The sequence below is a fragment of the Quercus lobata genome, chromosome 3, assembly GCF_001633185.2.
Source record: "Quercus lobata isolate SW786 chromosome 3, ValleyOak3.0 Primary Assembly, whole genome shotgun sequence".
Taxonomy (NCBI): Eukaryota; Viridiplantae; Streptophyta; class Magnoliopsida; order Fagales; family Fagaceae; genus Quercus; species Quercus lobata.
The window spans coordinates 62,111,183-62,138,682 of NC_044906.1; the positions used below are offsets into that span (position 1 = coordinate 62,111,183).

Below are 27,500 nucleotides of genomic sequence, written 5' to 3' on the forward strand. Positions count from 1 at the left end.
TTATTTACAGAATTCATATCAGCTCAACAACCCCCTCCACTTCTCCTTTCCCAAATTTTCTCAACCCAGGCAGTTTGGTCTTTATTGCTTGACAATATAGGCATCTAGCTTTGCAATTTTATTTTTTCCTCAAAAAAAGAAAAAAAAAAAAGAAAAAGCTTTGCAATTTTATTTCTTCTCTTATTATTTATTATTTATTATTTTTATATGCATGTGTGCAACTGCAGAGGTTATAGAAAGATTTTAAGGGAACTGCAAATCTCAATTTCAAACTTGCTCTCTCCCAAATCCCAATGCCATGGGACAAAAACAAAAAGTCTGAGATGGCCTCATGAAACTTCTCTACCCTCTCCAGTCTCCACCATGGAGTGAGAGGTGGAACTGTGGAAGTAGTTATTGAGTTAAAACTTAAGAGGCTCGATTATTTTGTCTTTTAATTTTAACTAGAAGTTAGTTGATGAGGTTTGAAACAAGAACGTCTATGCTAGCTTAAAAAAAAAGAAAAAAGAAAAAAGAAAAAAGAAACTCATTGGACTATTATTTTATATTTTAGGTGACATACACTTTTAGTCTTTGAAATTTGTGATAAGTTTGGTTTTGGTCTCTTAAATTTAAGGCTAAATTGCAAAGTACACCCCTAACGTTTGGGGGTGATTGGATTTTACACCCCAACGTTTCAGAACTTTGATTTGACACCCTAACGTTTAGTTCCGTTAGCAAATCACACCCCCGGTTAGATTTTGCTGTCAACTGCCAACTCATCTTGCTGATGTGTTTTTTTTTTTTTGCCAAATAAGCTCAAAATGACACAGTTGCAATGGAGATGATGTGAGGACTTGGCACCTGCTAAACGCACCGTATTGCCCAAAGGAAAAACAAACAAAAACTCCCTAAATCCTAAATCTAAACACACGAACCATCTCTGAGCTCTCTAACCCACGAACCATCCCTTAGCTCAGCAATCCATGAAACCCAACCCTCCCTTCCTAACCCTTATGAACCCAGACCACCAATGGCTCTGACCGCATGAACCCAACCCTCCCTTCCTAACCCTTATGAACCCAGACCACCATCGGCTCTGACCGCATGAACCCAACCCTCCCTTCCTAACCCTTATGAACCCAGACCACCCATCGGCTCTGCAACCGGCTCCTTGCATCGTGAACCCAGACGGAGTAAGTTCATCGATGGCTCCAGGTCAGCTCCAAGGCGGTAGCAGCGGCGGCGACGGGTACATCCAAAAATTCTCTATGGCTCTCTTTCTCTCTCTCTCTTTTTGGATTTTTGTTTCCATTGCTGGATTGGAAGTTTGGGTTTTTTTTGTTGGGTTTGCTGGAGCTTTTGTTGTTTGGGTTTGTTGAGGTTTTTGTTCAATTTTTTTTGTTTGGGATTTCGTTGCTGGATGCACAGAATGTTTGGGGTTTTTGTTAATTTTTTTTGGGTGATGGATTTGTTGCTAGAACTCTCTATGTGTGTGATTTAAACTGATTTACTTTGCTATTGGAACTTTGAGTGTGTTTATGGGTTTTGTAGCACTTTGATACTGTTTTTTCCCATGTATTGGGATCCCATTATGTTTGATGGATAATAGGGGCTGAATTATACTATCTTATATGTATCTGTATTTGCAGTCAATTTTGAAGTCTATTTTCATTGCAAAAGAATCATAATTTTTTGTTCAAATGGACAGCAATTTCAAATGGGCAGCAATTTCTAATGCAGAAGCAAAAGCCAGTGCCTATCAAAATGCTGAAGATGAAATTTGAGGAGAAGTAATTTTCTTACTTGAGGTTAAGGAAAAAGAAAGAGCACTATGGGAAAAAGAAAGAGCAGAGAAGTGAATTGAAGTGAAGTGAATTGAATGTGGTGTTTAGGTATACATAATATTCTTGGAATTGAAGTGAATTGAAGCTTTGATTTTGTTGTATTATTATTGTTAACTTCAGAAATTATAAGCAAGTTTTTCCCTTCTCATATTGATTTCATTGTATTTTAAGCAACTGTCACTCACGTTCATTGCATATTTTTGAAGTGTACAATTTAGAGCCTTAAAGTGCAGCTTAATCCTAACTAGTTCAGCATTATAAGCATCCCTTTTTCCTCACTGTTTTGATACACCTCTCACTTTAAGGTTCAAAAACTATTTTCGCCAAATTTGGTAGCTAGTTCTCTCAGATCTGTGGAAGAGTTCCCCTCGTGACTGCTCTGATGTACAAAATATCCACTGTATTATTGGAGTTCTCCCCAAAGACTTTTATTTTTTTCTACCAGGAAAGCTGTTCATGAAAAAGCTGATTACCCTTGATGTGAGAAAGTGATTTTTCTCCACACCTCATAAATGTGGCGAGCAAAGCAAAAGAAAAACCCCAAAAAAGGAAAAGGAAGTGAGAGAAATAAATAAATCAATTCATTGATCGTTTTCATGCTTTGATTTGTTTCTTCTTTTAAACAAGACAAGTAGGATAAACTGAAGGAGCTGATCAATTTAGCAGCTCATAAGCCCTTGATATTGTACTTTAATTTGTTACAGTGGTTATGACTTATGAGCTTACTGTCAAAACTCAGCATTTTCATTTGCAAATTAATAGTCCCACAAATGTAACACAAATTTAGGATGATACTGGTTATTTATTAATAAATCATTTCTCATTTCTCATATATGATATTGATATATGTATATATGTTTGTATATATATATGTATACATGCATAACCATTGAAAAATAATTTATAAATTACACCATTTAACTTTTATATGTTTTCAATGTACTGTATGTTTAGTAACATTTTGTCTTTCAACTTTTTAAGAACTTAAAAAACCAAATCTTTTTATCACAAAAAAACTAGCTACATAACAATTAATGTGTTCATTTTTGAGCGGCAGATGACTTTTTCAACTTATGTGAAATCCTTCGTGCCTCATCGGCAGCTTTCTTCCTCTTGTTCTCTTTTGGTCTTCCAGGCTGTACTAGCATCTTCGGAGGTAGAATCTTATCACTGGCTTCCTTTGACCAAAACTCCTTACCATTGGTAGGCTGGATAAGATGTGAGTAAGTTCTAAGGTAAGTCTCAACCTTGTAGTAGTGATGCACATAATTTTCTGCCTTTTCTTTCTTGTAAGCAATTGCTGAAACCGCATGCTTACAAGGGATGCCTGTTAAATCCCATCTATAGCAAGCACATGTATGCTTATCCAGATCAACTACAAACTGCTTTCCCCTACAATGCACTTCAAACTTTGATCCACCAGACCATGTGGATGTGCAATCCCTAGTTGCTTCCTTGTTAACTTCTAATTTATCTTGAATCCTAGGACAAATTGGGCCAGACTTCTTCAACATTGTATCCCTATTTCTTGGGATCCTTTTCATAAGATACCTCCTAATCATCTCACACATAGTCAATATGGACTTATCTCTAGCATCGATTATCTTGGAATTAAATGACTCACAAAGGTTGTTCAATAACATGTCACACTTAGGCCAAGTACTAAAAGCATGTCTACTCCAATGTGCACAGTCAATACCCATCAAATGCCCATAAGCATTGACATCTACATTTCTCATCATCTCCATCTTTGCCTCAAACCCAGATCTAGTGGTCTCTCTTGCTGCTGCCCACATTAAATCCTTCAATAGTTTACCCTTGTGCTCCTTATTGAAGTTGGCATATAAATGCCTAACACAAAACCTTGTATGTGCTTCAGGAGCAACTGTTGCAAGAGCAGGAAGTAAGCCCTACATTAAAAAAAAAAAAAAAAAAGGTTATTACGTAGATATTAAATAATTTGAACACTAAATTTAAATTTAAACAATGAATGCAACATTAAACTTACACAAAAAAGAAACACATACCTTCTGTTGGTCAGAAGTAAAGGTCCAGCCACGTTCCCTCACAGGACCAATATCAGCTAACAACAACTCTAGAAACCATGACCAACTGTCCTTGGTCTCACCCTCACAAACAGCAAATGCTATTGGGTACATCCCATCATTCCCATCAATCCCAACAGCTGCCAATAGTTGCCCCTTCAAAAACCCTCTTAAATGACAAGCGTCAAGACTAATAATTGGCCTACATTCCTCCAGAAATCCGGTTCTACAAGCAGCTAGGCACACATACATTCTCTTGAAGTGCAGTGTGGGTGTGTGTAGATTAATTTTGGCTGTAGTGCCTGGATTAGAAACCCTTAACTCTTCACAATAATCTCTAGCTCTTTCAAACTGATAGGCAAACCTTCCTTTAAGCATTTCCAATGCAATCTGCCTAGCCCTAAAGGCTTTGTCTAGGGAAATGTCTACTTGAAACTGATTTTTTATACCTTTCTTTATTTCAGCACTTTTGATGTTAGGTCTTCCTCTAAACACCTCTAACCATGCAACTGCAATCCACCTTGCAGAAACCATCCTACTATGAAAGGCCCTAGAACATGTATGTTTTTCCCGATAGGTTTTCACAAGCAAAGAGTTTTCTTCACGGTCCCATGAAGCATAAATATACCACTCACAATTCTCACATTTGTAACTCACCTTGCGAGACTCATTCTTAACAATTAACAATGGATATCCATGCTTGATTCTATAAGACTGCACAGCCTTCTTAAACTCCTTGTGGTCACTAAACAACATCCCTTTCTCAAAAACGGGGTCGGGCATATCCACCTCAGCTCTAAATTCAATATACTTGGGATGCTCTTCATCATCCTCAGAGTTGACAGGTGTGCACAAAACATCAGAGTGCCTATAATCACTTTCCCCACTTTTTATATTATGCTCCTCATCACTAAAGCAAGTGGGTACCCAATTTGATGTGTTCTGCTTATTAGGGTTTACGTTCGATTGGTCATAGGCAGTGGTTTGGACAATGTGAATGGATGGAGCAATGTAAGTGGATGGGTCAATGGGGGAGGATGGTCTTTCATATCTATCAAATTCACTGTCACCTACCAAATCAGCATAGTCCTCATCAAAAAAATTGTCATCTACTCCAACTCCCTCATCAACTTCTTTATGAAACTCATGCTCATCATCACCTTCGTTACCTTGATCCTCATCAACTACATGCTCCACATATATGTGTATCAACCTTTCAGGTGCAAATTCTAACCAGTCACGTAAAACCCTAACATCATCATCTTTTTTCAATGGAAATAGGCCATTATGAAGTTCCATATGAGGAATTCGGTAAAAAAATTCTGCTACATTCGTAATACCAAGATCTTTGGCATACTTAGGCATATCAAAAACAGCAAAAGTGTTAGGATCAACATCTGAGACCCTTGATTCAATTCCTCTAGCATATTCAACATATGTATCACTATGTGTAATGAATACCCCTCCATGATGTATTGACATATCAAATGTTTGATCCATATTCAAAGCCCTGCACACACATATAAATGCATTACTAAAATATTACATTTAATTAATAAATTATTAAAATATAATTCACATACATGTGCGGACAAGAGCTATAAAGTAGAACACATGGACCACTCAGTTGGACCACAATCATTCCACTTAGTCAATTTACCAAGTAAATATATGCATTATTTTACACCATTCAATACACACAACTCATCATCACAGGTTGACCCACCAAAATTAAATATCAATAAAGTAAACAGTTTCATACAAAACACAACCAAATATATCATAAACCATTGACAAAATTCTGTGCATCCAGTTTCAAGTAATAAAGTAACCGGTTTCAAGTATCAATACAGTATATATCAATAAAGTATCCAGTTTCACTTTCAAGTAACCCAATCTCCAGCCTAATTGGGTCATTAGCAACTTTGTTTGTGATATTCTTGCTTTAAGTAGGGCCTTTTTTTCTGTTTCCTTTGTTTGGGTTAGAAGAGTCTGTGTAACTCTACAGCTCACTATGCTGCCAAGATAGCTCTTAGGACCCCTGCTCTATGTTTTTCCTTAAGGATAGTCTGCCATTAGAGTTACTAGAGGTTTGTAAGGCAGACTTCCCCCCTGTGACATTAAATCTGTGGCAGTTGCTTTCTCAAACAATTCAGTAGAGTGTTCCAGAATGTTCTCAAACTTGTTTAATCACTCTTACTAGCTGTTAGTGTGGTTTCTGTGTTCATAGTCCTCAATATAACATGTCTCGCGTGATACTTTCTACTCTCTCCTGGTGAAAGAAACATGTCTGGTGCCAGAATATCATTTTCTTAATTCCATAAAAGGTTGCATTTTAAGTTTTGGCTTGTGAAACATAAGATAGAGCTGACTCTTGAAGTTTAGCAAAAAAAAAAAAAAAACCCAATCACTCTGTGCATCCAACAACGAAATCCCAAACAAAAAAAATGGAACAAAAACCTCAACAAACCCAAACAACAAAAGCTCCAGCAAACCCAACAAAAAAAACCCAAACTTCCAATCCAGCAATGGAAACAAAAATCCAAAAAGAGAGAGAGAAAGAGAGCCATAGAGAATTTTTGGCTGTACCCGTCGCCGCCGCTGCTACCGCCTTGGAGCTGACCTGGAGCCATCGATGAACTTACTCCGCCTGGGTTCACGATGCAAGGAGCCGGTTGCAGAGCCGATGGGTGGTCTGGGTTCATAAGGGTTAGGAAGGGAGGGTTGGGTTCATGCGGTCAGAGCCGATGGTGGTCTGGGTTCATAAGGGTTAGGAAGGGAGGGTTGGGTTCATGCGGTCAGAGCCATTGGTGGTCTGGGTTCATAAGGGTTAGGAAGGGAGGGTTGGGTTTCATGGATTGCTGAGCTAAGGGATGGTTCGTGGGTTAGAGAGCTCAGAGATGGTTCGTGTGTTTAGATTTAGGATTTAGGGAGTTTCTGTTTGTTTTTCCTTTGGGCAATACGGTGCGTTTAGCAGGTGCCAAGTCCTCACATCATCTCCATTGCAACTGTGTCATTTTGAGCTTATTTGGCAAAAAAAAAAAACACATCAGCAAGATGAGTTGGCAGTTGACAGCAAAATCTAACCGGGGGTGTGATTTGCTAACGGAACCAAACGTTAGGGTGTCAAATCAAAGTTCTGAAACGTTAGGGTGCAAAATCCAATCACCCCCAAACGTTAGGGGTGTACTTTGCAATTTAGCCTAAATTTAATTCTGTTTTGGGCTCTCAAATTTAAAAAAGGGAACAATTTAAGTCTCTTCATTTTTTTTTTTTTTTCATTTACATAACTAACATATGCTAAAACACTCAGATATCCAAGGGACCAAAATGGAACCAATCACATATTTAAAGAATCAAGATTGAATCAGCCTCATATTTATGAGACTAAAATTGAACTGACCTCATATTTATGATACCAAAAAATGCAAATAAGAAATAAATTGAAACTACGAAATGGGAAAAGAAAAATAGATGAAAAGATGAAAATTTTCATTTTTTTAGATTTAAATGACTGAATTATAACTTTTTAATTTTGAAGGAACAAAATCTAATTTATCCAAAATTTAATAGACCAAAGTGCAGTTTATCAAATTTTAACTCAAATTAATTATCTATTTTAACTTTGGATATGTAATTGAACATATAGGATCCGTCCTTTCTGCAGTGAGTACTTCAATGAACGAAGCTGGAAGTGTTTGTAACACATGTTGCAGCTTCTAGTTGGTATCTCATGAGACCATTTCATTAGATAATTTTCCGCTTTTCAGGATTTAGATTGGTAGGTTACCTAATATATCCACCTTTGTAAATGTATGATTATCGCATACTTGATTGTTTGTCTTGCACTTCTTATCTATATGATGGTAATGCTATGTGATTAATTAAAATATCGACAGTTTTGGTGCAGATCTGATATTTTTTCATTAAGACAAAGTCACGGGATTTTATGTATTGTTACGAGTACTACAAATGCATAATTTTCAATGCATTTGGTGCGAAGGTTGGTTTCGAATGGTAGCCATGGAGGAGGGTCCCAGGAATTGAATGTAATGGGCCATGCTGACCAATTAGCTTCATTCCCCAGTTCTAAGGGTTCCCAAAAAAAAAAGAAGAAAAAAAAGAGAGGAAAAGCTTCATCCACCAGTTATAAATTTGGAGTCTGCTTGTGTTTTCATCCTCATTAATTATTATCCTTTTTCCGATATTAGGAGCCTTATGCTAGGTTTATTAGTTAAGGGATTGAGAACAATAATAAATTTATTTATGCCCACTATATTTGTTTGCCAAACTAATTAAATGGGGTACTTTCAACATAATGATTACTCCACAAATATAAGTTTTTGTAAGGTATGAAGGAAGAAGAATCGAAATTCAAGTATCTAAGAGAGAATTTCATACGCATACACTTAAAATATATTAGAATAGGATTTCTATCTCAGATATTAAAAAAAAATCAAATCAAATCAAATGAGACTTTATTTATATTTAATTGCAAAAGATCAAAACAAGGAATTTAAAATTTTCGTTTCCAATTGGAAATATTACTGTAAGGACACACTTCTGTGGCGGCCCAATAACGATGTTGGGCTCGTACATGAAAGATCCCTCACAATATGATTTGTAGAGAGTGGGCTTGAAAAACTAGCCGTTAGTCACGGGGCGATGTTCCGGTCTTGATTTTAGAGGAATTCATATAGAAAAAAGGAATTGGGTTTGAGCATTTAAGCCCTACAGCGTCGCATCCTATGGGGTTGGACTCCTCGGATCTGATCCGAGGATCATTAAGGTCTTACCCCGGTTACCCGACGGTGGGTTTTTCTATGATGTGTATGTGTTCTTCAGTCCTTTATCCCCTGGAGTCCCTTTTCTCTTTTGTGGGATTGGAGCCCCCTCTAGATTTACTTACTCTTTTCTTTTATACTCGCCTGCGTTAGCTGTCCTTCGTCCACGTGTAGGGTCAACCTTCACAAGGCTGATATTTGTCCCATCAGTCTAATCCCAGAATTGTTGGGGATGATGGATAAAGCTGAAGAATACGGCTCTGCTAGGTGCAGTCTTATCTGGGAAGGGTCATAAGGGTAACTTTCCCAAGATATTTTAGATCTCTTTTCAAGTTTAGTCCTATACCAGTTTTACCCCTTTTTTCCGGTGGGATTTTGGATCTGCCGAGGACTGAACTGTCCTCGGCTGTATCCCGAAACTGTCTTGTGCTCTATGTTATCGGGCTTGGACCACAGCTCTCCTCGGCTTGGGCCTTCGGACTCTCCACGAGCAAATGGGCTTGGCCCATAAATTATTGGGCCCCACAATAGCCCCTCAAAACCCTGCTATCCGACTTCTTGGTTGGAAAGGAGGGTTTTGGTAAACCCGAGCCTTCAATATGGCTTATTTAATTCAGCCCTGCATTAATGTGGGCGGTTTTCCACCTGTCCGGGAAACGTACCAGTTTACAAAGTGTTCCCTTTAATTTGCTCGTGACCCACTCCTGCCGTTTGACTGTCCAAGATGCGCCTTTAATGATTTCCCTTTACGAGACTCATTTACGTCCGGCGGCTCATCTGATGAGGTGGGGAAGTGGAACGGACACATCTTTGTTCTTCAGGTTCTTTTGGAAACCAGAACGAATTTAATACCTTCCATTTTGCCCTCCATATAAGAAGGCAAGTAGGAGGCCATCACTTTCGTACAGAGACCCTTTTGCCTCTCGGAGATCCGAGATCCTCAGCCCCTCTTCCTTAGCGTTTACTTAACCCAATTGTTATACACCCAATCAGAATACGTTTACCACAACGAGTGATGAAGGAACCATACCCCTCCTCAAAGCACCATGTTCTAATAAAGCTCGAAATGGCTCGGTCAGGGCAAGGATGGCGGAGACTTAAGATTTGTCTCACCTTCCTTTCAGCCAAAATCCGAAGCAGGAGCTCATCACGTCCAACTTTCGGCGTGACTGAGTCGAGAACTCCCATCATCATAACCAACCGCTCTCTTGTGAGCACACCTAATATGGCCCCAGTGTGTTAGGAGTCAGGACCGAGGCAGGGACTAAGTGTCTCTGCTTCTTCCTCTCTTCGTTCACTGGTGCTCCCCTCTGTCTCCCTTTCTTAGTCTTCCCAGCACCAGATCCATCCTGGTGCTTTCACTTCTCCCTCTTTTGCTCCTTTTTCTTTCTTTTCATCTCTTCTCTCTTCTTCTCCTCCTTCTTTACTCATGTCCTCCATCTTCTTCATTCATCTCCTCCATCTTCTTCATTGATTTCTTCCTTACTATTTCCTTCTCCTTCATCTTTTTCCAAAGAAGGTTCTTCTCTTAATATGAGCAACATTGAGGCAGAGATTGGAGAGACTTTTGAAGACGAGTTTAAAAGGCGCCTGACCGTTTACTTATCTGTACTGCGGATGTTAGTGTTGCTTCGGCAGCTCACCTTTTGTATAGGCTTGTTTAAGCCCCTTTTTGTACGTTGTAATAATTTTTCATATTAATAAAAATTGTTGTTATTTCATTTCGCATGTTATGTCTCTATGTTTTTATAAATTTGCAAGCGCTGCTCGGCACAATAATATAGCATCTAAATCAATGACGACTAAGACCAAAATACTTGATAATAAAAAGATGTCGCCATAACTTTAATAGAAGTGCTTGGCACAATAAGGCCGACCCGTGAGAAATAATACTTACCCCGAACTAGCCGTGGAGAGAACCGAAGGCTTGATGCCGTGTGAGAAATAACCATCCGAGAACATATCACCCGCCAAATGAACAGCCCTTTTAGGCTACCGAATACTGGGGCGTTCCACCACCTTCCTTACACCTTTGTTGGCCTTAGCCTTTTACGGTGTTTAAGCCGTGGCTGAAGTAACTTGGCATTTTTATCAAGTAGCCAATCTTACGAAACTCAAACTTTTTTTTTTTTTTTTTTTTTATATCCAAGTAGTTGGTTCCCCCATTGGCTTGGGTCCGAGGACCATACAAGGCCCTGGTTCTGTCCAAAACTTGTAACTTTTCTTTTTTTGTACTTGGTTTTCCCATAGGCTTGAGTCCGAGGACCATACAAGACCTTGGTTCTGTCCAAAACTTGTAATAATAATTTTTTTTTTTTTTTTTTTTGTTGTACTTGGTTTCCCCATAGGCTTGAGTCCGAGGACCATACAAGACCTTGGTTCAGTTTATCCCTTTCCTCAGGTATCTCACAAGTTGCCGAGCAGGAGGTTGTCCTCGGCAACGGTTATTCCTCAGCGTGGGCCGTAGTCCGTGGGCCCCCATGCAGAATGGGCCTGGGCCGCGAATTTACTAGGCCCACAAATTAAGAGGCATTTCCGTAGTCTTTGGTCACGCGGTACTTTTTGGCGTCCCAGTGTTCGAGGTGCGCCTTCACGAGGCTTCTTTAATCTCGTGGTTGCAGATGGCGTGGGAAATCGAGCCGGAGACATTTTGTCCGTAGCGTTCCTTGGGACGCTGCGTGAATTAAATGCCACCTCCTTATCTTTTTAAATAAATAGGAGAGAAAGTTGCCTTACCTGCGCGCAAATCCTTCAGTTTCCTTCCCTAGTATATCATGTTTGAGGCGAGGGTTGGGGAAAAGGAACTCTCTCCGCCACAGAGGCGCCGTGTCCTCCTGAGACTCAAAGTAGTGAGGTACGGGCAAAGGAGGCATAAATTCAAGGGAGCATTCCGTTTCGACAGAGGGGAAAGGGTGTTTCTCCCTCTTTTAGTCAAAATCTGAAGCAGGTTTTGTTCATGCCAGAATTTTGGTGTGTCAGAAGAAAGATTCTCCGCCATCAGCGCCTCTGCCTCGTTGCAGGCAAATTTTCGGTGAAGGCTCCTCAACTTCCGGCTCCCTGCACCTTTCCTTCAGCGGTGTGAGGCTCAAGTTGGGTTCTTTTACTGCCTGAGTTATGGGCGTGCAAAAGCATTGAGGAGGAATAAGGTCTCGAAGCAGTAGCCAACCTCTCCTCTGAGCTACCTCCTCGGCTTTATCTTCACTCTCTTGTATTTTTCTTTTACTTACGTAGTTAACTTTAATGTAAGCTTGTTTCAGCTTTTCATTGTACATTGTACTGTTCCTTTGTCTTAATAAAAGATGTGTTTATTTCTTTATACATACTTTTCTTCTCTGCAACAACTACTTTGTGCATGAATATTAAATCTAAGCTTGCCCTTAATGATATTCCGGGCAGAAAAATGCCTTAACACAGATTCCTACTGGTTTAAACTCACAAATATTATCAAGTATAACAATGGTAATCCTCAATAAATTAAACCCTTGGAACTAACCGGGATAACTGCTGAGTGCTGCGCGATGCACGCTAGACCAATGTCCGAGAACGATAAATTCTAAATAATTCGTCCGAGAGGGTAGCCGAGTAGCGAGGGACTTTGATTGTGCTTTTGGGTAATATATTGCACCGTATCGCATCAACCCCTTTGGCACTGGGGATCCGAGGGTAGACCGGGGAACCCGTGCCATTAAGGGATTGACCCAACTGTTAACGAGGAGTTCTCTTCGGATGGATTTTGAGGTTTATGTGCCATAGTTTTTTTTTTAAATAGTTGGTTTCCCCATAGGCTTGAGTCCGAGGACCATGCAAGGCCTTGGTTCTGTCCAAAACTTGTAAGATTTCTTTTTTGTACTTGGTTTCCCCAAAGGCTTGAGTCCGAGGACCATGCAAGGCCTTGGTTCTGTCCAAAACTTGTAAGATTTCTTTCGTACTTGGTTTCCCCATAGGCTTGATAGGCTTGAGTCCGAGGACCATGCAAGGCCTTGGTTCTGTCCAAAACTTGTAAGATTTCTTTTTTGTACTTGGTTTCCCCATAGGCTTGAGTCCGAGGACCATGCAAGGCCTTGGTTCTGTCCAAAACTTGTATTTCTTTTTTGTACTTGGTTTCCCCATAGGCTTGAGTCCGAGGACCATGCAAGGCCTTGGTTCTGTCCAAAACTTGTGGATTTCTTTTTTGTACTTGGTTTCCCCATAGGCTTGAGTCCGAGGACCATGCAAGGCCTTGGTTCTGTCCAAAACTTGTAAGATTTTCTTTTCTGTACTTGGTTTCCCCATAGGCTTGAGTCCGAGGACCATGCAAGGCCTTGGTTCTGTCCAAAACTTGTAGGATTTTTCTTTTCTGTACTTGGTTTCCCCATAGGCTTGAGTCCGAGGACCATGCAAGGCCTTGGTTCTGTCCAAAACTTGTAAGATTTCTTTTCTGTACTTGGTTTCCCCATAGGCTTGAGTCCGAGGACCATGCAAGGCCTTGGTTCTGTCCAAAACTTGTAAGATTTCTTTTTGTACTTGGTTTCCCCATAGGCTTGAGTCCGAGGACCATGCAAGGCCTTGGTTCTGTCCAAAACTTGTAGATTTCTTTTTTGTACTTGGTTTCCCCATAGGCTTGAGTCCGAGGACCATGCAAGGCCTTGGTTCTGTCCAAAACTTGTAGGATTTCTTTTTTGTACTTGGTTTCCCCATAGGCTTGAGTCCGAGGACCATGCAAGGCCTTGGTTCTGTCCAAAACTTGTAAGATTTCTTTTTTGTACTTTTTACATTCGTTTATGTTTCGAACGTAAGCCCCTAGACCAGGGCGGGGAGAGCTGGTTTGTGGCCAAAAGCCCCTAGAGCTGCCCACGCCGTTGGCACCGCAAGGCGTAGCCCCTAGCAGAAGTTTATGTCGGAGCGACAGCTGTGTGTTGCCGGAGACGTAGGAAAACCCCAGGAATTTCTGCTTGCTAGAGAGTTGACTCCACCGCCACCTGCGCCAACGCGCAAGCTTCCCCACAGACGGCGCCAATTGTAAGGACACACTTCTGTGGCGGCCCAATAACGATGTTGGGCTCGCACATGAAAGATCCCTCACAATATGATTTGTAGAGAGTGGGCTTGAAAAACTAGCCGTTAGTCACGGGGCGATGTTCCGGTCCTGATTTTAGAGGAATTCATATAGAAAAAAGGAATTGGGTTTGAGCATTTAAGCCCTACAGCGTCGCATCCTATGGGGTTGGACTCCTCGAATCTGATCCGAGGATCATTAAGGTCTTACCCCGGTTACCCGACGGTGGGTTTTTCTGTGATGTGTATGTGTTCTTCAGGTCCTTTATCCCCTGGAGTCCCTTTTCTCTTTTGTGGGATTGGAGCCCCCTCTAGATTTACTTACTCTTTTCTTTTATACTCGCCTGCGTTAGCTGTCCTTCGTCCACGTGTAGGGTCAACCTTCACAAGGCTGATATTTGTCCCATCAGTCTAATCCCAGAATTGTTGGGGATGATGGATAAAGCTGAAGAATACGGCTCTGCTAGGTGCAGTCTTATCTGGGAAGGGTCATAAGGGTAACTTTCCCAAGATATTTTAGATCTCTTTTCAAGTTTAGTCCTATACCAGTTTTACCCCTTTTTTCCGGTGGGATTTTGGATCTGCCGAGGACTGAACTGTCCTCGGCTGTATCCCGAAACTGTCTTGTGCTCTATGTTATCGGGCTTGGACCACAGCTCTCCTCGGCTTGGGCCTTCGGACTCTCCACGAGCAAATGGGCTTGGTCCATAAATTATTGGGCCCCACAATTACTGTGCATAACTTTTGATGATTCCCTTTTCCAACTGGAATTTATTTATTTATTTATTTTTTTGTTTCCACGGCATCTTTGAAAAGGAGAAGAAATTATTCAATACACCGAACCAATAAAAAGTGTGTTATTATTTAACAAATTTTAATTTTAGGAAATTCACGTAATCATTGAAACCCACAATGATTTACTTATATTAATTAGAAAGACCAATGAGAGAACGAAATAATTTCTATTTGATAAAGGTAATTATCTGATTGATTCCATAAAGTTGACATCATCTCACAGCATAATTGTACTTGAACTTAAGATGAGCAAGGACAACAAGCTTATTTACCACTCAGGAATGTTAAATAAAATAGGGCAAATTTTTCTTCCAAACCGGCTTGGAAGAATCTCTTCTAAGCTCTAACTCATTACGTGATGGTTTATAAAATTATCAATGTGTATTATTTAAACAAGTCACAGACTTATTAAATGAGTAATGTGACTAAAAATATACATGTATGGTTGTATCAATCGCAACTCAGTAGGTTAAAGGTAAACTTTTTCCAATAGTTTTGTTTCGATAAAATAGGACATAACTAACCACACTAGATAAAAGAAATTAAAATTTGTTGGTAATGCAATCTCCTATATCCCATGTTTACCAAATTAATTTGTATTTCAATCATTTTTAATATTTTAAATGTGTTAAATTATCGATTATTCTAAAAGTTTAACCTATTAGGATATGATAAATTTGATCATTTAACCACCTTTTAATAGGAGAGACTCACTACGTGAGAATTTAAATGGGAGGTAGAGTAGAAAAGACAATGATTGAACTTAAGATCTCTTATTCTGATACCATATTTAATTATCGATTGTCTTAAAAATTTAAGCTATATATTAAGATATAATAAAATTAATGGTTTCAAAAAATAAAATAAAATTAAATTAATCAATTAACCAGATACTTCTAACAAAATATATAAGTAAAAATAGAGGAGACCAACAGGAGGAAAATAAGAAGTTAAGAACGTCATCAATCATCATCCATTACATTACGTAACGAAGAAAGGAACATGTACCCCAAAGTAACAACTACTAAGAACTGAAAAGAGTGCAGTACTCCAAACACAATTTTATTGTTTATTGATAATTTCTTCACTTCACCAGAAACATTCCAAATGGAAATGGGAGTGCCCTCTAATATGCCTTAAGAACATAGTCATCCAGCTCCTTGAAGTTCTTGGCAGCAAAGTCCTTAATGAGGTGTGGGTCTGGAATCTCTTCGCTAGCCTTTTCAAACTCACACGACCATTTCACAAGGCTCCCAGCTCCCTTTGGAATTACAGAAATGTTGCTCTTGAAATTCTTGTAGAATTTCAGCAGATCCCCATCAATCACACAATACACAAATGTCTTGTTTGCTTCATCCATTATGTCCACCTTCTCCTTTGATACTTTCACAAGAGGAGAGCCTTAAAAAAAAAGACAAGAGAGAGAAACCAATTTTGTAGATGAGTTTCGTTGATTTATTTATTTGCTGAAAGTACCATAAAAAAGAAAACATTTTTTTTATTAGGCTTGCTAAACGCCCTCTTACATTACTTATTGGATATACTAGTGTAAATAGAAGTCCAACATAGAAAAAAAAAATTAATATGACACGTGCCGAAAATCATAGACTTAAGTTTTTAGAGTAAGTTGTATCAATGTGAATATGCAGGTCATATATATCTTAGATTGAACCTTTAAACAAAAGAGTGACCAAAATTACCTTCCCCATAATGTATGAGGCGAATAGAACCAGTGGATTTCCCATCACCTTCAAGAACTTCAATGCTCTTGTAATCATTAGGGAAGGCCTTAGGGAGGACATTGACAGAGTCCTTAAGGGCTTCAAAGAACTTGTCTGCATGAGACTTCACCTCAATTTCTACATCCATCTTACCAGTGGAAGCCATTTTTTATGTAATAGAAGAAGAATCAAAATGAAAATTCAGAGAGAGAGAGAGAACTTTCTATGTATGTTGTAGTGATGCAAATTTGAGACTAGCTTAGGGGTGTATATATGGTAGTAGTGGAGCTTTGGTATTTCAGACAATGGCCTTAAATTCAACATTAACAAGTTCAACTGCCACTTTACTTGGGAGTAGTCACTAGTATTGAAATATATCATGAAAATTAGAAGGACCACGTGACTCACAAGCAAAAGGGGACCAATCATTTAAGGGCATTCAGTGAGTTGGTAATGGATGGTGGGGGCCGACCGACCTTGCAATAACTATGGACCCATACAATCAAGATCAAAATTCAGTAATGTATTGAAGTTTACTTTGCTCCCCAAAAATTAAAAAGAAGAAGAAGCTGTTAAACAATCTGGATGGCACTAAAATCTTTAGTTAGTATGACTGTGATAGGATATAAATTTAAATTATAGCTTTGATCCCAACAAATCTTAAATTTTGACATATTTATATTTTATAGTGTTCGTTTGGGCATTTGAGTTCGATTAAAAAAAAAAAAAAAAAACCTTTTATAAGACATTTTGTAAAAATCCACCATTTATCCTAGATAAATACTTAGCTTTACATATTAGAATTTTCTATTTAACTCTAATTGTCAACATCCATTAAGTGCCTGTTTGGATTCAAATGAATCCAGCGTCTGCGTTTTCTGAATTTTTTTTTTTTCTTTTTTTTTTTTGCAGCCGCATAATATGACCAAGTCAACTGTGAACAGTGCATGAATGCACTGTTCACGGACTCACACATTCCACTTTTCAGTAACTTTTTTATTAAAAATGGATCCCACAATACTATTCACACATTTAAAAATTATTTTGCTACAGTGTTTTCAGTTTCAGTTTTCAGTTTCAACAAAAATAATCTCAATCCAAACGGACCCTAAATCAGTCATTAATCTTCTCTCTCTCCATTGATTAATGTTTTCTGCAACTTAAAACTTTTCATTTATGAAATATACTTCTATGTCTTTAAAATTTATTTGATTTAGCCAACAATTTAGCACTATCACCTGTTTTTTCTAGCGAAAACATTCAGGATTCAAATCCTCACACTTCCAGACTTCCTGATGTATTCAAAAAATGAAATTTATTTTATTTATTGTAAAATACTGCTCTTATTTTTTATTATAGTATATTTTATCTTAAGTCTTGAACACATCATTATTACCCTTTCTTTTATGAAAATTAAAATCTTACAATTCTTGATTTGATCTAAAAAACCTTCCTACCTATCATTCCTAAAACTTTTGGTATTAAATTTTTTTTAGGTCTCAATTTTTTCTTCACGTTATACGTTTACCAAATAGATTTGGCATATGAGGGTTACCATTACTTGACTGAAATTGCATTGTAAATGAAATTGTCCTCTTGTGATAGATTAAAATGTAATGGCATATAGAAAATGAGAAGTATAAATTATACTAAAATTAGCCAGGGCCACCAAATAGACTCACCAAGTACATAATACCTACCTAAGGTCCTAAACATCCTTATAGCCCATAGGCTCCCCAAATACATAAATTCTCATGATAAAGTTTAGTTCCTTTTGTGCTTAAAAAATTAAAAATAAAATAAAACCTATGACTATATTTTTTCTGCTCTTTAAGTTGATGAAAAGAGGAGCTATGGATGCAAATATTGGGTTCACTTTTGTAGAAAGAGATGGAATGAACAAATTGAACTCCAAAGGTGGCTCAATAGTATAGGTGAACGAGGCAGTCGCCTAAGGCCAATAGTAGAAAAAAGCCCCTAAATTTTAATCAATAGAATTATTTCTTTCATTACAATAATATTGATTAAACCTAAATATTAGTTATTAATAAATAAAAAGAATAGAGTTTAAGTAATTTTGCATCTATAACAAAAGAATAAAGTTTAAGTAATATTTGATTTTTTCTAAAAGACACATTTAAATATATAAAAAACCTCAATTTAGTTTTCGCCTAAGGCCCTCAAATGCATCAAGTCACCCTCATTGAACTCGTTGTCATTAGATGTAACCATTTAAATGCTGAACCGCTGAATCAGTTAAGCAGAGAACATATGGTGCTGAAATCAATGGGCAAATTTAATGAGAAAAACGACAGAGCCACCCTCACCGATTTTGGAAAATGGAGTTGGTGGAGTTGGAGACGACAAACTAAATACAACCACTAAGTTTGATCACAGAGAAAATTTACTATATATTTCTATGTAAAAATATTACTAATATTTATAATTTATCTCTTCACTCCTAAGTAAGAAATCTGCAAGATGGAAAGTAGTTTGTTACAGCCATTTTTCTCTCCATATGCACTAATGATGATGATTTATTTTTAGCTAGATGGCATCTTTCTTCTTTTATCTTTTTGTATTGGGAGATAAAAACCTAGGGCAGATTCAAATAAGGTTCTACTATATGGTAAACTTGTTCTTTCCATTCTTATTGTACCGTTATTCCCCTACATATAAAAATCCTTTGCCAGTGTGGGAACTCCAAAGTAGTTATTGTGAGGAAAGGGAGATTAAAGTTTCAATTTTTTTTTTTTTTAGATGAGCTACATATAGAACACTAATATTTGCCAAGAGCTTTGTAGCTCACTTAATATTTTTTGGTGTTTTCAAAAAATATGCCCAAGATTCAAATTACATCTCTCTTTTATAACTACCAAATTATCCTCACACACACAAAACTCACCAACATTTTATTTATATTCTTTCTTATAAATTACCCCTATTAGTTATTAGTATATCTTAATTGAATTGACTTAAAAAAAAAAATTGAGTTGAGTTGAGTTAAGTTATATTTTATTTATTAATTAATAACAATTTATCCCTTAAAATTTATTGTGAAATTACTGGAAATGTAGCATTACTATTACCTATTTTTTGAGTGTGTCATCTTCTGGCAAAAATGGCCCATTACCATCAATTTTGGAAATAATTTGCTCAGAAACACTGTTTCCGAACTATATAGCAATCTACCACTTTTTCGGACCTATAGCGGCGTTTTCCTGAAAAAAAATTTTATAAGTCCCATAACAGGTTCAAGGGGCCCTATAGTGGCGTTTTTAAGCCCTATAGTGACGTTTTTGGGCCCTATAGCGGCGTTTTCCTGCAAAATTTTTTGTAAGTCCCATAACAGTTTCAAGGGGCCCTATAGTGGCGTTTTTAAGCCCTATAGTGACGTTTTTGGGCCCTATAGCGGCGTTTTCCTGCAAAATTTTTTTTATAAGTCCCCATAACAGGTTCAAGGGGCCCTATAGTGGCGTTTTTTAAGCCCTATAGTGACGTTTTCGGGCCCTATAGCGGCGTTTTCGGAAAAAGTGGTATTTCCCTAATTATTTCCGAAACAGTGTTCTGTTGCTAAATATTTCAAAAATTAATGCTAATGGGCCATTTTTGCCGTCATCTTCTTCTAGCATTTTGCTGAGGCCCATCCTTGTTTCAAAGGCCTAAATGGAGCTGGGCAAATCTTCTACTCTTTGGGGTGTAAACGCACCTTTGTATTGATTTTGTGGACCATAATAACCCAAGGCCCATATTTTTCACATACTACGCTTTTATTACGGTATATGTCAGGCCCAGTAATCAAGCAAATTTCCAGTACTAAAGTCCTATGCTAACGATTTTTTTTTAGGTAAAATAGAAAAGGAGAAGGGAGGTGAAGTTAAAACCAAATACATGATATAGCAAAAGATTTCATTACTACTGAAATATCACTCTATCGAAACGATTTTCATTCGTACTAAAATTCACATCTCATATTTGGTATATTATGGTTAAATTTAGTATTTATCCATAGTGATTGTATACCGATAACTAGACCTGCTGATTACCGAATGGCTGACTGGGTGGGCTATGTTTAGAGAAACTGTAACATCAAATTATTCAGCATAACAACAAATCAAATTTAGTACTTCCTTTTGTTTTACTCAGTCATGTTTGTTAGTTTAATCATTAGTGGCTAATTTAGTAATTTAAGTACAACTTATTTTAAAGTTCTTTGTTTTTCAACGTTTACATTGTACAGCTTATTAAGAAGATCAAAGCTCCAATGGATGCTGTTGGGGCTGAGGCGAAAGCTTTTGAGGTTGGTATCTCCTATGCTAGAGATGTTGGGGTTGCTGAATTTATTTTGGATGGTGATTCTTTGATTATCTCCGATGCTTTATGTGAACAACCTCGCTTACTTCATCTATTGGTCCAATTGTCTATGGTATTTTATCTTCCAGCCACACTTTTTGGACATATTGAATTATGTTAACAATCCTCACCTCCTTCATCTATTGGTCCAATTGTCTATGGTATTTTATCTTCCAGCCACGCTTTCCAACGTATTGAATTTTCCCAAGGTAATAAACTTGCTCATTTATTAGCAAAACATGCCTCTAGCATTGATTATTTCCCTCTTTAGATTGAAGAGAGTTCTTATTTTGTAGAACAAGTTCTTCTCCGGGATGTACTTTCTTTTTCTAGTTGAATGAAGTTTCAATTTCCTATAATAAAAAAATCACATATTAAACAAGAGGAGTGCTATGTCCATGACATTTTTCACAGCAAATTATAGGTGATAAGTTATTATTAGTTCTAATTAGCCGCAGACTAACGCAATGCATGGAAATATAAATATTATGTAATAGGGTGTAATTTATAAAAAATAACTATTACTTGTTTATTTTTTATTTATTTTTTTAAGTAACCATTACTTCAAGTATTGTCTATTTTTTAAAAATGATTTCTACAAGTTTTTTTTTTTTTAATCTTTTTATCTCTACAAATATATCATTTTTTTTTTTATGTTTGATTAATATTTTTTTAAGGTGAACCATGTTCTTCTAATTTCTATTGTAGTGTATTATATTTGCTTAATATACAATTAAACTTTATAAGTTTTAAATTTATTATTCAAATTTCTCATCTATTAAGGAATAAGGAAATTATCATAATAGTCATAACTCATTACAAAATTACAATGTCATCTTAGTCAAAATTAAAATGAAACTAAAGGAATAAATAATGGACTTTATAATAATTTATTACTTAAACAATTAGTAGGCATATTCAAATTCCTATTTCCAAAAAAACTAAGTATTAATCCAAACTAAAATTCAACTAAAGGTATAAAAAGGAAAGAGAAAACTTTTTGATGGGATATTAAAAAAACAAACACACAATACCAAAACACATATTAAAAAAAAATCATCAACCTTAATAAAAATTTAATGAGAGAGAGAGAGAGAGAGAGTATTCACAGTTTTGTATGGGTAAAATATGGATTAAATGGGAAAACGATATCAAATTTATACAAAATAAAATGGGTAGAAAAAGAGTCAAAATATAAAAAAAAAAGAAAAAAAGTATAACGGTAAAGTAGTGGGGAGATAAAGAGACAAAAAGGAAAGGAAAATGTTAGAAGAATTGTAACAGTAGGTATGTGAACTAATAAGGAGAAGTAGAGTTTTTTTTTTTTTTTTTTAAATGAAAATAGGGGGAATAAAAGTTTAAATGGAGAAATGAAAATATAAAAAATAAATGAATGATGACACGGCTGCTCATGATGTGGCTTAACAAGAGTGTAGCAACAATAAATGTTACACTTAAGTTTTTAGTAATATGTAGATATAGATTTGAATCTACAACTTAAATTACTTTTTTGCCCCACCTATAATAACCAATAACAACCAACCACTTAGGATTTATTACGAAAATGATGTGATTATAGTATTTTTCATTAAACAAACCCCATAAAATTAAAGACAAAATTTGACTACAAACTTAGCTATAGCTAGTGATTACAACTGCATTCAATATCCTTTATTGGATATGAATTTTGAAAAATCCACCACTAGATAACATTTTCTTCTTATATCTTTCATGCCTGCAAAAATTTTTGGAAAATAAAAAATCAATAGCTTTATCATCAATCAAATATCTAGGTTTCAAGTTTTTGTAGTATGAAATTATGCATAAAAAAATAAGTTTATGAATCGAATAGTAAATAATATTTATTGGCATAAAACTTGACATGCGTATTAAGAATATAAAGAGAATGTAATTTAACAATTATAGTTTTAAATTGTACATTTGTAGCCAAACTTTGTCCTAAAATAAATTTGCCCAAAATAAGCATCATCAAAGAACACTAAATACTCTTTGTCAAAATTATTCGACAAGGTAATGTAAATGAAAATAAGATGGAAGAAAACTTGATAAAAAAAAATTTAGAAAAAAAAAAAAAAAAACATTAGTGGTATATACATATACTGAGCAACAGAGAGAAATCATGATCCTTGTTTTAGCGCCACTCAATGAAACATGAGAAATGGTAGAAAAAAAATAAATTACCAATTTTTTATATCTCTTATTTAATTTTAATTTTTATTATTCCTTTAACACAATAATTTCACAACATTCTCAAAATAGCTTATCACCTCATGCATGGGGATATAAATTTTTTTAGCATCTGTGAACAGTAAGGCAGTATATATACATCCCTACTGTTCATAGGTTATAATAATAAAAACTAATATTTTAATGGAGTGATAGAGGAAGAGAGGAAAAGAGGGAAGAGAGATGGGAGAGAAGAGAGAGAATTGATTTGTTTATACTATTTTAATGAGTTATATGTAAAAATAGAAACTGAGATATTAGGTAAGTTATAAAATAAGATGATAAAATAGATAAAATAGGTTTTGAGCATGTATGACACTTTTTTTGCATCCACGGATGCTAATTCTCTAATAGTGGTGAAATTTTTAGGCCAAGATAGTATTTTATTCACTAGACAAAGTTTACAAACTTGCTTATAGCAACTTCCATTACAAAATATTTAACATGACTTTGAAAATCTAACTGTTAGATTAGATGTTATTTATATTTTTAACATATATTGCAAATTTAATGCCAATAAGATTTTATTTATTATTTGATCTATAAACTTATTTTTTATATAAATTTATATTGCAAAAACTTAAAATTTAAACATATTATTGATGACATACTTATTAATTAGTTAAAATTCATATCCAATAAAAAAATATTAAGTGAAATATTACACTTAAGTTATTGTTACCGAATTTTGTCCTTTTAGAATTAAAATGTAGAACAGTAGAAAAGACGTGGACTACGGCCACTTGGCTCATACTTCAAAGACCATGCGAATCTATTTCCAATAGCAGTTAAGTAAAATATATTTTCTAAATTTTTTGGATGTATTTTATCCTTTTTTTTTTTCTTCCAAATTTATAAAATATATATTCTTTTGAAGACATATTTTTGCATTTCCTTTTCTTTGAAGCCATATATATTTTCAATCTAAATTTTGCTACAAATTATGGTGTTCATTATTGCGAATATCATGACTCACGAGGCAAATGATTATATTTTTAAGCCATTTTTTTTTCCTATTATTGGTTCTCTTACATTTCATTATTCTTTTCTCTGTTGCAGATCTTTGAGTTGTTCCTACCTATGACATGGGTCTTTAAGCCATTTTTTTTTCCTATTATTGGTTCTCTTACATTTCATTCTTCTTCTTTGTTGTAGATCTTCGAGTAGTTCCTCCCTATGATGTGGGTCTTCAAGATCTTCGACAAATGCAAGAATTTGAATCATTTGATTATGAATTATGAATTATAATTTTTTTTTTAATTTCTATTTTTAATCCAAATAATAATATTTATTTATTTTGGAGCTCTTTTATTTTTATTTTTAGATATATAGCAACCTTGATCATCTTTCTTTTAAAACTCTTAAAGCAAGGAGACACCTTTCTTTTTTCTTTTTCTTTTTAATTCTTTAACAATGGATTCAAAAAATGAAAGTTGTTTTTGGATCAAAATTTGTTTATGTAATTCAAATTTGTGAGGAGTTTGAGTTCAACTTGTGTTCAAAAGAAAATTAAATTAACTAATTTTGAAATATAAATATTCATTACAAGTACTATTCATTACCATATGTTTGTATTAATATAAATATATTTCATCACAAACCAAATATACTGTTCCAAGGTAATTTTGAACTTTTAATACTTGTATCAACAATATTTGTTTACAAATCCTACAAATACTTTCATAGTCATAAGTTTGTATTAATATAAGTATATTTCTTCTCAAACCAAATGTATTGTGCCAAGGTTTTCATATTACTCTAATACTCGTATCAACAATATTTGTTTACAACGTTTTAAATGACTAAGGTGAGGTGTATAACTTGTCTTATTTATAAGACATCTACAAAAACCCTGAAAAGATATTAGAAATTTGGAATTGATATCTCCAAGGGAGTAAAGGACTTCAAATTTCCAATAACAATGAATTTTACAAAATGTCATAATTTCCATCAATACATCATCACATTAATAACTCTTCATTTTGTAAGTATCTAATACAGGATCATATTCATCCTCGACGTGGCCAATAATATACTAATGTGTCCATTAGAATTTAACAAAAATAATATTAAAAAAAACTTTCTATCAGATTCCTTGCTATCAAAGCCTCAACAATCAGATGTTGCATGTTTCCAGCTGAAAGAAAAAGAACAAGGGAAAAAAAATTAGAATATAAGAAGCCTCACAATAATACCACAAAGACAAATATCAATTCCCATCAGGAATATAAGGGAGGAACTCTGACCAAGTAACAAAATTTACATGGAAGATAGACAGTAAAAAGCAAGGAAAATAGAATATAAGCCCTTTGAGTTGATCTAAAAGAGCAAACAAAAAATTACTGAAAAAAAGAATCTCAGATGAACACAAACTAAGAGAGAGACATCATTTTTTCAGGTCCAATTGAAGTGACCTAACTCAGCATGATCAACCTGATCTCTTTGTTTAAAAAGACTTATTTCTACAGAAAACTCTAAAAAAGAATGCAGAAATCAACAATTGGGTGGATTTGCAATTAAATAAATGCAAAGGTGGGCCATCTAGAAAGAATCTTTTATAAATAAAAAATTAGGCCCATTAACATGTATCAACTTTACATCTATTACTTCTTGCCATGCTTTCCCATAACCTATTTTTACTATCCTTTGATTGGTAGGACTGTGTCACTTTCATCAATAAGTTCACATTCTTCTTCTACAATAACATTATCAACCGCATATGGTTTTAAAAACTGGACCAATCAAAGAACCAAAAAAAAAAAAAAAAGGTTTCCGGTTTAATCTAGTTTTGACCCTTTTTTTTTTTAAACAATTTTTACTAGTTTTTTGTTGGTTTTTTCAGTTTTGACCGGACCGGAGGCAAGGCATAGGTGGCTATACCCTCACACAAATCCCTCTCCTAAAAAGAAGTATGATGAAAGTAGATCAAACCAAATATCTAGAATCAGAAGTTATATAGAACCACAAGGGAATCTAAAGAATGATACTTAATGAGAACTAACTGCATTCTAGTCTCTAATTCTACCTTCAAAATAAAGTAAAAATGGGTCTTGCAATTGGTAAAAGCTGAATTTTCAGACAAGGGCTCCAGCAGATACGTGTCTTTGTGAAAATATAGTAGTTTAGCAGTTTAGATATAAATTTTGTTTTAGGCACCATGGAATATGAACAATTCTGGTGAAAGAATTATGAAAAGATTCACTTAGTAGTTTAGTATAAAATCGACGGGAACAACATAATTCGTTGACAACTCTACACCTTCTAGAAGGTTATCAAAGGCACTTCCCATTAAAGAATCAACAAAGGTTTACAAACTCATTTTCAAGTGTCCAACATTCCTAATTACCACTGAAGAAATGTCATAAAATCAAAGCTTAACTTCTGTTGTACAAAAGTTCTTTCCAAATAGCCAATGTTATCAGTTCTCAACATTTTCCTTTGCTTAATAAGTAATCAGGTTTCTTGCTCATTCTCCATTCATATTTCAAGAATTAGTTATATGATATATGGTTCATGAAAACTATAAAAAAAATTTTGATTTTCAAAACTTTGGGTTAGATAGTAAATGGGTTGTGGGCTTGGGTTTTAAGTGGTAAGATTTGGGCTTGAGCCTGGGATCCACGGGTTTGGAATTTTAATTGGGCTTCCTTTGAATAACTCATTTCATCCGCTTTCCCCATCAAATGATGACCAACTAGATAAACAGGAAAAAGCAAGAATGAAAATAGTAAAAGAGCAATCAACAAATTAAAATAAACATTTTTTAGAATACTTTATTCCTCGGTTGCTTTTGTAAAAGTAAGGAACAGCAAAAGAAAAAGCTGTACAAAACTAGAAAAACGAGAAAGTTCATTAAAAAAAAAAAACGAGAAAGCCCAATCCTTTGGGGTTTTCATGCCAACTTCCAGAACAGCGTGCACAAAGTCAAAAAGTCCCACTATACTCTGGAAAACTTGCACACGACCCAAAAAAAAAAAAAAAAACACAACCGGTTCTTGCTCCTTTGCTCATCTGCGAGTTGCAACCATGGCTCGTCCCTCTGCTCCATCCTTATCGGCCCTTGCTGCTTTGCTCTTGAGTTTAGGCATCGCAATACTGGTCTTACCTCAATTAGTTCTGTGTGTTGCAACTATGACTCATTCGGAGGGCCAAGAAAACTTTTATCCATCCTTATCCACCCCAACATTGACACATGAATATGAGGTCTTTGTTAGCTTTCGTGGGGCCGATATCCGCACAGGCTTTAAAAGCCATTTTTTTGCTGCTTTAAACCATAAAAGGATTGGTGCGTATAGAGATGACATAGATCTCCCTAGAGGGGGAGAGATTGGACCTGAGTTGTTGAAGGCAATCGAGATTTCAAGAATTGCAGTTGTTGTGTTCTCAAAAAACTATGCTACTTCGGATTGGTGCCTTGATGAGCTGGTGAAGATCATGAAATGCAAAAGGCTTTTAAATCAAAAGGTGCTGCCTATTTTCTATGATGTGTCTCAATCGGAGGTGCTAGAACATAAGGGAAATTTTGCAGAGGCGCTCTCCTGAAGGGCCCTGAAGAAAAGGTTCAGAATTGGAGAGCTGCATGGACGGAGGCTGCAGGCTTGGCAGGCTTGCATTCGGAACAATATAGGTAAATATTATATTATATTTTTTTTATTTTTTTTTTTAAAAATTTTGTTTATGTGTGTATATATATAT

The 27,500-nt window shown here is 35.7% G+C and overlaps 2 protein-coding genes and 1 long non-coding RNA gene across 3 annotated transcripts; 2 read left to right on the forward strand and 1 right to left on the reverse strand.

Moving 5' to 3' along the window:
* The first annotated feature begins 902 nt into the window (after positions 1-902).
* LOC115982819 lies at positions 903-1,974 on the forward strand. The gene is made up of 2 exons (XR_004089742.1): positions 903-1,231; positions 1,691-1,974. It is a non-coding gene; the product is annotated as an uncharacterized LOC115982819 (long non-coding RNA).
* Positions 1,975-15,422: 13,448 nt separating this feature from the next.
* Positions 15,423-16,541, reverse strand: LOC115982756 (MLP-like protein 423). Its single transcript, XM_031105463.1, has 2 exons — positions 16,185-16,541; positions 15,423-15,885 (listed from the first exon to the last, which is right to left on the reverse strand). The coding sequence occupies exons 1-2, from the start codon at positions 16,369-16,371 to the stop codon at positions 15,611-15,613; spliced, it is 462 nt and encodes a 153-aa protein (XP_030961323.1). The 5' UTR covers positions 16,372-16,541; the 3' UTR covers positions 15,423-15,610.
* Positions 16,542-26,831: 10,290 nt separating this feature from the next.
* Positions 26,832-27,347, forward strand: LOC115981222 (TMV resistance protein N-like). The gene has a single exon (XM_031103387.1). The coding sequence runs from the start codon at positions 26,832-26,834 to the stop codon at positions 27,345-27,347; it is 516 nt and encodes a 171-aa protein (XP_030959247.1).
* Positions 27,348-27,500: the final 153 nt, after the last annotated feature.

Coding starts and splice junctions, on each gene's coding strand:
- LOC115982756 (XM_031105463.1), bottom strand. CDS start 16,371: ATGGCTTCCACTGGTAAGATGGATGTAGAAATTGAGGTGAAGTCTCAT. Junction 15,886..16,184: donor CCTCATACATTATGGGGAAG/GTAATTTTGGTC, acceptor TTTTTTTTTAAG/GCTCTCCTCTTGTGAAAGTA.
- LOC115981222 (XM_031103387.1), top strand. CDS start 26,832: ATGGCTCGTCCCTCTGCTCCATCCTTATCGGCCCTTGCTGCTTTGCTC.